This window comes from Littorina saxatilis, linkage group LG15 (assembly GCF_037325665.1).
Source record: "Littorina saxatilis isolate snail1 linkage group LG15, US_GU_Lsax_2.0, whole genome shotgun sequence".
In the NCBI taxonomy this organism is placed as follows: Eukaryota; Metazoa; Mollusca; class Gastropoda; order Littorinimorpha; family Littorinidae; genus Littorina; species Littorina saxatilis.
In genome coordinates this window covers 41,093,361-41,105,619 of record NC_090259.1, presented here as the reverse complement: position 1 = coordinate 41,105,619, position 12,259 = coordinate 41,093,361, and the positions used below count along the sequence as shown (strand labels likewise).

The following is a 12,259-nucleotide window of genomic DNA, read 5'->3' as shown; positions in this document are numbered from 1 at the left end:
ACCACGTGACCACTACTTGACCCCAGGCGACTTGTCTTGGTTAGCCCCGCAACACTAAATCTTCAACTACAACAACAACAATTTTTTTTCAATTTTTAAAATATTTTTCCAGAGATGTTTGTAACATTTGGCATTCGATTTTCAAGTTTTTGGGCATATTTAAAAACCTTGGACTTTTCCTTTAACCTTTTTTTTAGATTTTTTTTACTGGGGGTTGTCAAGTACGATTTTTCGAAAAACACTGCGTTTCTTAACATGATCCTAACGGACATATTTAGCTCTACAAATGATAAATAAAACATGAGTTTGTGTAGATAAATGAATGGAGAGTATAACTTTATCATAAAACGGTACTTATCAACGTGCATTTTCAGAAAATGATCGAGGTTTCTCGAGGGCGTACATATAAAATTATCACTCCTTTAGTAGTAAAAACGTATTTAAAAAAAATTCGCTCGACAGAACATAACTAAACTTGAACACAGTTAAGTTCACTGTATACAGATACAATACTTGTAAAAAAAATAAGTTGTTGCCTTATTGTCTGCTTCACAATTATTCCCGCACCAACCCCACCTTGACTGACAAAAAAGATAAAAAGGAATAATTTGGGAGCGCTGTAGGTCAGTTGGGAGAGCACTGGACTTCTGATACATGAGTTTGAATCAGGGTGAAGGGTTTGGGGTCGGAACATTTGTGTGCACAGTTTCATGAAGATCTGTCCAATAAATTTTTATGAATCGCACACCACACACACACACACACACACACACATATATATATATATATATATATATATATATATATACATATGTCACAGGGGAAACTAGAATTCAGTAGGATCCGGAATCCTACTAGTAGAGACTGGAATCTCAGTTTCTACTAGTAGATACTGGAATTCCAGTCTCAACTGGACTTTTTCAAGTTCAAACTGGAATTCCAGTATCTACTAGTAGATACCGGAATTCCACTTACAACTGGATTTTTTCCAGTTGAAAGTGGAATTCCGATATCTACTAGTAGAAACTGGAATTCCAGTTTCAACTAACAGCCAGTTCATGTTGGAATTCAGTTTAAATTGGAATTATTTGAAAACTGAAAAAGAAACTGGGATCATATCCACAGAGAGGGTTCAACTTGAAAACAAAGCTTAGATGTGACAATGACTTCTTCACGTGAATCTGAGTTGTTGTTGCAAATAAAGTGACCAATGTTCTCCAGCCAGAGTAATATGGAAATTGGAATTATTTGAAAACTGAAAAAGAAACTGGGATCATATCCACAGAGAGGGTTCAACTTGAAAACAAAGCTTAGATGTGACAATGACTTCTTCACGTGAATCTGAGTTGTTGTTGCAAATAAAGTGACCAATGTTCTCCAGCCAGAGTAATATGGAACAACCGAGGCCCTTCTATTCACAGTGAGTCTTGATCAGTTGATCAGAGTGAAGTGTCAGTGACAGACAGCAGTCAAGATTGAAGATGGAGTCCGAGTCAGAGGATCAGAAAACTCTGTTTTATTCTCTTTTAGAAGCACACATACGGAGTCTTGATGACAGCAAACGAGAATGTTTCTGCATTGCCCAAGAGAAGTACACAAAAATAGTGAAAGCTCTGCAACTGAACAAGGGCCAGCAATGTCCAGAAGGTGCCAAATTCAAGTACAGGTGTGCAAAGCATTATAAATTACAAGTTGTGGGGGCAAGGACAATGCTATGTTGCCAGAAAACCAACTGCCCGGTTGTGACCAGAGAGGAATTGTTTGCGACAATTGCGCGATGTCACGTTCATGTTGGCCATGGGGGAAGGGATAAAACGTGGGCGGAAATCAAAGCAAACTACGCAGGAGTCCACCACTCAGCAGTCAGTGTGTTCCTGAAGACCTGTCCCAGCTGCAGGCAGCGCCAGGTGGTGAAATCACTTCCATCTGGAAAGGCAATGATCAATCTGTCTTTTCTACTCAGAGTCCAAATCGACCTCATTGACTTCCGCAGCAGGCCTGACAGGGACTTTAAATGGATCCTGCATGCAAGGGACTGTTTTTCGAAGTTTTCTTGGGCCTATCCCTTGGAATCCAAGACTGCAGCAGAGGTAGCAGGTCATCTGTTCGACCAATTCTGCACCTTTGGACCACCACGCCTCCTGCAGAGTGACAATGGCAGAGAATTCACGGCGAACGTGATACGTGAAGTGTGTGATCTGTGGCCTGGAACAGTGATCATCCATGGACGCCCAAGACATCCTGAAAGTCAGGGTAAGTGTTCGTTTTTATTTGTATTTTTTTCAGAAATGAAAATTAACCCTTACAGTGCCTACAAGACGGGTATACCCGTCCTGCACTCTAGCCAGTTAGAGAAAACATTCTTGTCGAAGAGTGACCATGCATTGAAACACCCCGGCAGTGAAAGGGTTAATGAGGCAGACCTACCGGTGGTAACATGTTTTGTCTGTTGCATCTGTCAAAAGATAAACATTCAGCTTTTTTCGTAATCGGATCATTTTTCACATTTTACTGACATTGAATTGAAACACCCCGGCAGTGAAAGGGTTAATGAGGCAGACCTACCTGTGGTAACATGGAATATGAAACCGAAATTTAACGCAATAGGTCTAATCTAAAATTTCCATAGTGGTGATTGTGATTGTGATTTTTTTTTTTACTGGCGGTATAACAAGCTAAAATGGGTATGAACTGAACCGCTATGATGTCCAGGTTTTGAAAACTAATGTCGCAGTTGCAGCACTTTAGTACAACATGCTAGATTAACCCCTTGTTACCAAAACCAGGAAACTTTGAAGTTTTCACTCATTCCCCTAGTTTTGGAAAACGGCACTTTGAATTTTAATTTAAAAACATATTATGAATCTGTTTGACTTCCTTGACCTTTACAGATGTATTTTAAGGCATTTTGAGAAGGGATTGCGTTATTAAGACTGGGAATATATCAAAAGTATTAAAAAAAATTATGGAATTTGAGCAATATTTGGTAAAACGTTCTCATCACATCAGTCAAACTATGGATTAACATGGATAAATAGATGTTATTTTAACCGTCTGGGGGTGTAAAATTTGAAAAGTGATTTTGGTGTGCCTCAATTTTACATAAAAGTCCAAATTAACCTCTTGTCTGTGAAATATGGAAAAAATGCCATTTTTCATTTTTCCAACTTATTTTTTCTTCAAAATTAACGATATGTTATCCAACGTTACCGATTTGGGTCTGTTTGATCTCCTAAGCCTGTCTAACTGCATTTAAAGTGAAATACACAGTGCCATTTTTAAAAATTAGGGGAATGAGTGAACTTTTCAAAATTTTGACGTTTTGGGGCAACAAGGGGTTCATTTGGCATGTTGTACTAAAGTGCTGCAACTACATCACTTTTCAAAAACTACACACCATAACGGTTCAATTGATACCAAATGGTCGAAATGGTCATGGCACTTAAAGGGGTATGAAAGACCTAAACCGGAAGTAGAAATCTTTGAACGGCAGCTGATACATTACCTTATCAACTCTCATTATCCAAAGTTTCAAGCCTGTAAGTCCAGTATTACTTCAGAAACATCGGAAAACTCAAAATCAAATTAAACAATTATTATCCGGAAGTGGTCCTAAAGGCTGAATCTTATCATCCCATGTGATGGGAGAAGCCTGGAAGATTCCAACTCAATGTCCGACGCGAAGCCACACTTCCCTTTTGATAATAAAACGTTGTTTTTTTACCACTTCCGGATAAGGATTGTTTATTTTGATTTTGCGTTTTCCGATGTTTCTCAGCGAATACCAGGCTTTCAGGCTTAATTTTCTGGATAATGAGAGTTCATAGAGTAATGTATCAGCTGCCGTTCAAGGAATTCTACTTCCGGTTTAGGTCTTTCATACCCCTTTAATGGTACTGTGACAGTACCATGAACCTTTCGATGAATGATACACTCGACTTCTCAAATTAAAACTGCTCTAGCAGCTTTATAAATCAGCTTTACAACCTGAAATATGGGCTACAGACATAGTGCAGTGGCCTAGGCTTGAAAAGGCCTCTATTTAAGGTGACAGTATCCAACTGGGATTGCTTCACTGTGTGCAGGGTGCATTGAGAGGGGGAACGGAGACCTACAATTGAAACTAGGCAAATGGATGGATACCAATGGCCCACAATGGAGCAGGGGATTAAAGTCTGTGGTTCACTCAATCAACACATCAGTTTCAAGTGCAACTGGGACAACACCGTATGAACTTGTATTTGGTCAGAAACCACGTTCGGACCAAGCTGTTTGGGAGGAATTTGCAGCTCAGGGTATTGTGCGTGAAGAAGATTTGCCAAATGATCTGCTTGTTATGCTTCCCACAATGAGGCAGGAAGGTGCAGTCGTGCAGTCAGTGAGTGAGGAAGATGCAGTCATTGAGTCATTGAGTCAGGAAGGTGCAGTCGTCGAGTCATTGAGTCAGGAAGGTGCAGTCGTCGAGTCATTGAGTCAGGAAGGTGCAGTCGTGCAGTCAGTGAGTGAGGAAGATGCAGTCGTTGAGTCATTGAGTCAGGAAGGTGCAGTCGTCGAGTCATTGAGTCAGGAAGGTGCAGTCGTCGAGTCATTGAGTCAGGAAGGTGCAGTCGTTGAGTCATTGAATCATGATGGTGCAGTCGTGCAGTCAGTGTGGCTGGACAATGTGGGGCGTGTAGTTCTGAGTCAAGAAGACACAGCCGTGAGTCAGAGAAGTGCAGTTGTGCAGTCAGGGAGCCAGAGTGACATCAGCTGCGAGGACGACGAGAGAATCACTGTGTGGAGTGAAGTGGTCTTTGATACAGTTCTGCAGCCAGTCAACAATTCTTTGCCAACTCCCGGACCTTCAACTGCTGGTATGTGGTATGCTTCTATCTGAATTGGTTTTAAAAATCTTGTGTTTTAGAGATATTGGCCATGCAACCATTGGACTAGTTGACGCCCATTACTGTATTAGTCGTATTAATAGGAGTAACATTCCATTACATTAACCCTTTTGCAGCCATAACAAACTAATGATGAACACAATTTTGATAATGATAGACAATGCAGGAGACGGGAGGTGCACTGGCAAGGGTTAATGACTCTGGGGATTAATGGCAGATTTGATGCAAATACAACTACAGTTCATTTGTTTCACAGGTGCTGACCGTTCTTCAGAAGCAGTCAACTTTCAAAAAAAACTTTCCTGTCAAAATGGGTCAAGTGTATGTTTTTGCAATGAATTATTCAGAATTTCTTCCTGTATCACTTCAACGTCGAAACACTAGTACACAGTGATTAATGTGTACACATACATGCCACATTATCATGTCACATTTCCCAACAGAGAAGAAGAAGAATGACTGCAAATGTCTGTTGCAAATACAACTGCATTTTATTTGTTTCACAGGTGCTGACCGTTCTTCAGAAGCAGTCAACTTTCAGGATCCTCTCGGACCTTCTCTCAGCACTCCTGAGCAGCATGCCACTGGTAAGTTTCTTCACACTTCCCTCAACACACTTTCAATGTGCCATATTTTCTATCAATTTATAAAGACTAGTTTGAAGATGTTAACAGGTTAACCCTTACACCACCTTTCTTGGTTTTCACACCAGCGTAGACGATTTTAATTTGTTTGTTTCACAGGTGCTGGTGGTTCTTCTCTCGGCATTGTAGAAAACGTGGATTCACCAAGTACATCATCTACTACCTGTACCAGCCACAAGCGAGGAAAGGAGTATCTTCTTTTGAGCGACAACGTCATCGTTTGTTCTGGCACAGAGCACACAAATCTTGACGTTGTGCATGGTGTGAAAGTGACTAAAACCACTCATGCTGTGTTTTCTGTTGACGAAGTGTTCGTTCCTACACATGTGCCTACAATTGCCAACCCTATGAATGAACCATTAGAAGTAGGACAGTTTGTGTTGTGGAAACGCACTGCAACAGTGCAAAATGAAGAAGGGAACACGGCTCACAAGGAGAAGCGACTTGTTGCCAGAAATAACTATTTGAAGGCTGCCAGACGTCAAGACACGAGGTACCAAAAGAAGGTAAAAGACGTGACCCAATCATTCCAAAACGGGCACACTGTCGGAGTGAAAATCCACAGTGCCGACAGGACCAACACTGACGTGCGGCTCTTGACCTGCAAGATTCTGGAATCAAAGATGAGGGGCGGTGATTCTGTCTATCGGGTGTATTGCCCGACTGGAATTGTTAAAAACTGGTTTCGGGGGGTGGAGCTTGTGGACATGAGCAGTGTGGTCCTCCCACATCTCAATGTGGTAAACCCACAGACTCTTAAGGAAGTGTCCCTCATTCAAGCCTCCAGGTCATCAACTGGTTGGCAAAACCGTGGAGCTGTCGCCAGGTCCGTCTGTACGTGCACAGGCGCGTGCATGACAAAGAGGTGTCCGTGCAAAGATGCCAAACTTGCATGTGGCACCAAATGCCACCCGCACAGCAAGAAATGCAAGAACATGTCCTGAAGTTGTCTGATGTGATTTTCATTGATTTGACTATGCAGTTTGTGGTGTTGGGTCTTTTTAAACAATGGATTTGCTTTCAATAAAGTAGTCAACTGTTCATTTTAAACAAAAAAGAAACTACATTCATCTCCATCGCGAAATTCCAATTTGAACTGAATTCCAACATGAACTGGCTGTTAGTTGAAACTGGAATTCCAGTTTCTACTAGTAGATATCGGAATTCCACTTTCAACTGGAAAAAATCCAGTTGTAAGTGGAATTCCGGTATCTACTAGTAGATACTGGAATTCCAGTTTGAACTTGAAAAAGTCCAGTTGAGACTGGAATTCCAGTATCTACTAGTAGAAACTGAGATTCCAGTCTCTACTAGTAGGATTCCGGATCCTACTGAATTCTAGTTTCTACTGTGACATATATATATATATATATATATGTCACAGTGGAAATGAGAATCCAGTGAGATTCCGAATCGCACTAGTGGAGATCGGAATTCCAGTTTGCACTAGGGCAAACTAGAATTCTCATCTCCACTGGATATTTGTTAGTGAAGATTGGAATTCCAGTTTGCCCTAGTGCAAACGGGAATCCAGTTTCAGTGGAGATGGGAATTCCAGTTTTCACTAGGGGAAATAGGAATTGGGGTAAATAATGTGTTCAAAGGTTTATAATTGTTGTTAAAACCATTTCATCTTGAGTCATTCATGACTTTAAGGCTTACTTATTGCAGGTATTGAAATGCAGAAATAAAAATAGATATTATTTGATTTCTGCCCATGTTTTATCACGTCCGGAATTTCCTACATGTCCATGACATTGGAAAACGATGTCGAAAAGTCTGTCCTGTGTGATGACTGGCTTGTTGGATATTTTTGCAGTACACAATGTTCCTTACACGAATTTCTTCAAATTGTTTTTGGCTCCAGTGGTTGAATTGTGCTCCATGCTGGGATTTTTGTCCAGGGATAGAATGCAGACACGCTTCAATCTTGTTGTACTTTTCTTGAGTTTCTTTTTTGTTTGTAACCAAAGATTCAAGATGCTGCTCTAAAAGAATATAAAATTTCTCCTTTTGCTCCATGATCCACTCTCTGAGTCAGTTTAGCAGAAAACCTGCAGCAAGTCAACATTTCTAACTGAGTGGAGAAGACTAGTGTTCACTCTTTCTTTAGAACTAAGAGTTCACAAAAGAAGTGAGAAGGCCAGACAGATAGACGACTGAGTGAACGTTCAGTAGTCGTGGTTTTACAATACAATAATACTGTCGGCTATGATGGGCGAGGCCATCTCTCTCTCCCTCTCTCTCGTTATCTCATGCTTCATCTTATATGAACTTTTAACTTTGTGATAGGATTTAATGATATTGATACAAAAAAACTTATTGTGCGCAATTACTCTGTGTTGTTCGATTATATCAATTCAATAATATTTATTTTTATTTCTGCATTTCAATACCTGCAATGAGTAAGCCTTAAAGTCATGAATGACTCAAGATGAAATGGTTTTAACAACAATTATAAACCTTTGAACACATTATTTCCCCCAATTCCTATTTCCCCAAGTGAAAACTGGAATTCCCATCTCCACTGAAATTGGATTCCCGTTTGCACTAGGGCAAACTGGAATTCCAATCTTCACTAACAAATATCCAGTGAAGATGAGAATTCTAGTTTGCCCTAGTGCAAACTGGAATTCTAATCTCCACTAGTGCGATTCGGAATCTCACTGGATTCTCATTTCCACTGTGACATATATATATATACACCAGGGTAGATCAGTTAGTTTGTAAGGGGGTGTTTTTAGAATTCAAGAGTGTATATCGAGGTCGCAGAGCGCCCGAGACTGATCAAGGGGCATACGCCCCCCCCCCCCCCCCCCCCTCAACTCAAGAAATAAAATCGCTCGTGAAATCCATTACACATTTTGAGCACATGTTTCTCTAAGCTATATGTCCACAACTGCAAACAAACAAAAACGTTGTTTTCTTATTCCTTTTCTCATAAGAATTTAGTTTTGGGGGGTACCGGGTGGACAAATAATATGACCTTACAGAAAACACTGTAATTCGTAACGTTATCCTGACATTTTTATCTTTAGAAAAGATACGTAAAACATTACTTTGTGTAGATAAAAGAATGGAGAGTATCACTTTATTATAATACGGTACTTATCAATGTGCATGCCGAAAATTATCGAGGATTGGCGAGGGCGTACACATACAATTATCACTCATTTAGTGGTAAAAACGTAAAAAACACAAACTTTGCTCGACAGATCATATTCAAATTTGAACACAGCTAACTTCACTATACACCGTTACAATACCTAAGAAAACCATAAGGTGTTTCGTTATTGCTTACTCCACAAATATTCCCGCACCACCCCCACCCCCACATCTTGACTGACAAAAATGATGTACAAATTCATTTTGGAGCCCAGTAGGTCATGTTGTAGAGCACTGGACTTTTGATCCATAGGTTTGAATCCGAACATTTGTGTGCAAAGTTTCATGAAGATCTGTTCAGTAAATTTCTCTGAATCGCACACCACACACACGCACACAGACACACGAACACACGCACACACACAGACACACAAACACACGCACACGGACACACACACACAGACAGAGGCAGATACAGACACACACACAGACGCATGCACGCACGCACGTACGTTACGAAGGTTTTTTTCTGGAAGTGTCTGTGTGTAAATAACTATTCTATCAGAAATGCATGTCCTAACTGTTTACAAAGTCACTCCATTTCACACTCACACAGCACTCAAACTAGGCACAAAGAATAGTGATTGTTGATTGTGTGTGAATTACCGTACATGTATTTTGTGTGAATGACTTAACCTTTGCCGTGCTTCCTGGGTTCACACATACCCATACTTTTAAAGAGTAGTAGTGATTGTAACTATCCCTCTGCCGACGGCGCGGGTTCTGCTACACCCATAATTACCAAAGCGGCGGAACAGTGTCTGTCTGCCTGTTTGTCTCCAAGAGACTGTCTGTCTCTCTGTTTGTCTGTCCGTATCTCTCTGTCTGTATGTCTGTTGTCAGTTGCTCTGTCTGTCTGTCTGTCTGTCTATCCGTCTATCTGACTGTCTGTCTATCTGACTGTCTGTCTCTGTCTCTCTCTCTCTCTGTCTGTCTCTCTCTCTGTCTCTCTCTCTCAGTCTCTCTCTCTCTTAGTCTCTCTCTCTGTCTCTCTCTCTCTTAGTCTCTCTCTCTGTCTCTCTTTCTTAGTCTCTCTCTCTCTCTCTCTCTCTCTCTTTCTTAGTCTCTCTCTCTCTCTTTCTTAGTCTCTCTCTCTCTCTTAGTCTCTCTCTCTCTCAGTCTTTCTTAGTCTCTCGCTCTCTCTCTTTCTTAGTCTCTCTCTCTCTTTCTTAGTCTCTCTCTCTCTCTTTTTCTTAGTCTCTCTCTCTCTTTCTTAGTCTCTCTCTCTCTCCCTCTCTCTTAGTCTCTCTCTCTTTCTTAGTCTCTCTCTCTCTCTTAGTCTCTCTCTCTTTCTTAGTCTCTCTTTCTCTCTCTCTTTCTTAGTCTCTCTCTCTCTTTCTTAGTCTCTCTCTCTCTTTTTTAGTCTCTCTCTCTCTCTTTCTTAGTCTCTCTCTCTCTTTCTTAGTCTCTCTCTCTCTTTCTTAGTCTCTCTCTCTCTCTAGCTCTTTCTTAGTCTCTCTCTCTCTCTCTAGCTCTTTCTTAGTCTCTCTCTCTCTCTTTCTTAGTCTCTCTCTCTCTCTTTCTTAGTCTCTCTCTCTCTCTTTCTTAGTCTCCCTCTCTCTCTCTCTCTCTCTCTTTCTTAGTCTCCCTCTCTCTCTTTCTTAGTCTCTCTCTCTTTCTTAGTCTCTCTTTCTTAGTCTCTCTCTCTCTTTCTTAGTCTCTCTCTCTCTCTTTCTTAGTCTCTCTCTCTCTTTCTTAGTCTCTCTCTCTCTCTCTTAGTCTCTCTCTCTTTCTTAGTCTCTCTCTCTCTCTCTTAGTCTCTCTCTTTCTTAGTCTCTCTTTCTCTCTCTTAGTCTCTCTCTCTTTCTTAGTCTCTCTCTCTCTTTTTTAGTCTCTCTCTCTCTCTTTCTTAGTCTCTCTCTCTCTCTTTCTTAGTCTCTCTCTCTCTCTCTTAGTCTCTCTCTCTTTTCTTAGTCTCTCTCTCTCTTTCTTAGTCTCTCTCTCTTTCTTAGTCTCTCTCTCTCTTAGTCTCTCTCTCTCTCTCTTTCTTAGTCTCTCTCTCTCTCTCTCTTTTAGTCTCTCTCTCTCTCTTTCTTAGTCTCTCTCTCTCTCTCTTTCTTAGTCTATCTCTCTCTCTTTCTTAGTCTCTCTCTCTCTCTCTCTTTCTTAGTCTCTCTCTCTCTCTTTCTTAGTCTCTCTCTCTTTCTTTGTCTCTCTCTCTCTCTTTCTTAGTCTCTCTCTCTTTCTTAGTCTCCCTCTCTCTCTTTCTTAGTCTCTCTCTCTCTTTCTTAGTCTCTCTCTCTCTTTCTTAGTCTCTCTCTCTCTTTCTTAGTCTCTCTCTTTCTTTCTTAGTCTCTCTCTCTCTCTTTATTTGTCTCTCTCTCTCTCTTTATTTGTCTCTCTCTCTCTCTTTCTTAGTATCTCTCTCTCTCTCTCTTTCTTAGTCTCTCTCTCTTTCTTAGTCTCTCTCTCTTTCTTAGTCTCTTTCTCTCTTTCTTAGTCTCTCTCTCTCTTTCTTAGTCTCTCTCTCTCTCTCTCTCTCTTTCTTAGTCTCTCTCTCTTTCTTAGTCTCTCTCTCTCTCTCTTTCTTAGTCTCCCTCTCTCTCTTTCTTAGTCTCTCTCTCTCTCTTTCTTAGTCTCTCACTCTTTCTTAGACTCTCTCTCTCTCTTTCTTAGTCTCTCTCTCTCTCTCTTTCTTAGTCTCTCTCTCTCTTTCTTAGTCTCTCTCTCTCTCTTTCTTAGTCTCTCTCTCTCTTTCTTAGTTTCTCTCTCTCTCTCTCTCTCTTTCTTAGTCTCTCAGTCTCTCTCAGTCTCTCCCTCCCCCTTTCCCTCCCCCTCTCCCTCCCCTGCAAGAGGTCGGTGAAGGGAGAAACTCGATGCAACCACTGAAGTAGCGCTGTGGGTTTCCCTGAACCCACCCCGTCGTTAGAGAAATAAACGGTAAAAACCCTCTTTCAAATGTATGGGTTCAGACAAACCCGCATCGTCGTTAGAGGAATAAACGGTAAAAACCCTCTTTCAAATGTATGGGTTCAGACAAACCCGCATCGTCGTTAGAGGAATAAACAGTAAAAACCCTCTTTCAAATGTATGGGTTCAGACAAACCCGCATCGTCGGGAGTGTGTAGTCAAAAGCGGCATCCGGCAAAGGTTAAATATAGGTACGAGGGCAAAGGGCAATAACACACACACACACACACAAGGATGGATCAGTTAGTTTGTAAGGGGGGTGAATTTTGAATTCAAGAGTGTTAATCGAGGTCGCGAAGTGTCCAAGACCGAGACTGATCAAAGGGCATCCGTGATGATCGACCGGTCCCATCGGGTTGGTAGGAGAGCAAGCGATCCTGGTCAAGTTTACGTCTTATCGTCATAAGAGATCGCTGATGGCAGCACGCAGGCTGGTAAAGAAGAAGACCGCAACGAGCCTTGTTAATGACGACCTGACCCGGCAACGCACTCACACAACAAACAACACACACACACACACACACACACACACACACACACACACACACACACACACACACACACACATGAGGAAGGGATAATCACACATTGTGCGCCAGTGAGGTTAGATTGGCCACGGTGAGATGGGATCTGAGGCTGGTAAGGGATTTGGGGGTA

General features: G+C 41.3%; 1 protein-coding gene across 1 annotated transcript; it reads left to right on the top strand.

Annotated features, from left to right (window-relative positions):
* Positions 1-818: 818 nt before the first annotated feature.
* On the top strand, positions 819-6,640 carry LOC138949321 (uncharacterized). Its single transcript, XM_070321111.1, has 4 exons — positions 819-2,253; positions 4,086-4,853; positions 5,390-5,470; positions 5,627-6,640. The coding sequence occupies exons 1-4, from the start codon at positions 1,482-1,484 to the stop codon at positions 6,469-6,471; spliced, it is 2,466 nt and encodes an 821-aa protein (XP_070177212.1). The 5' UTR covers positions 819-1,481; the 3' UTR covers positions 6,472-6,640.
* Positions 6,641-12,259: the final 5,619 nt, after the last annotated feature.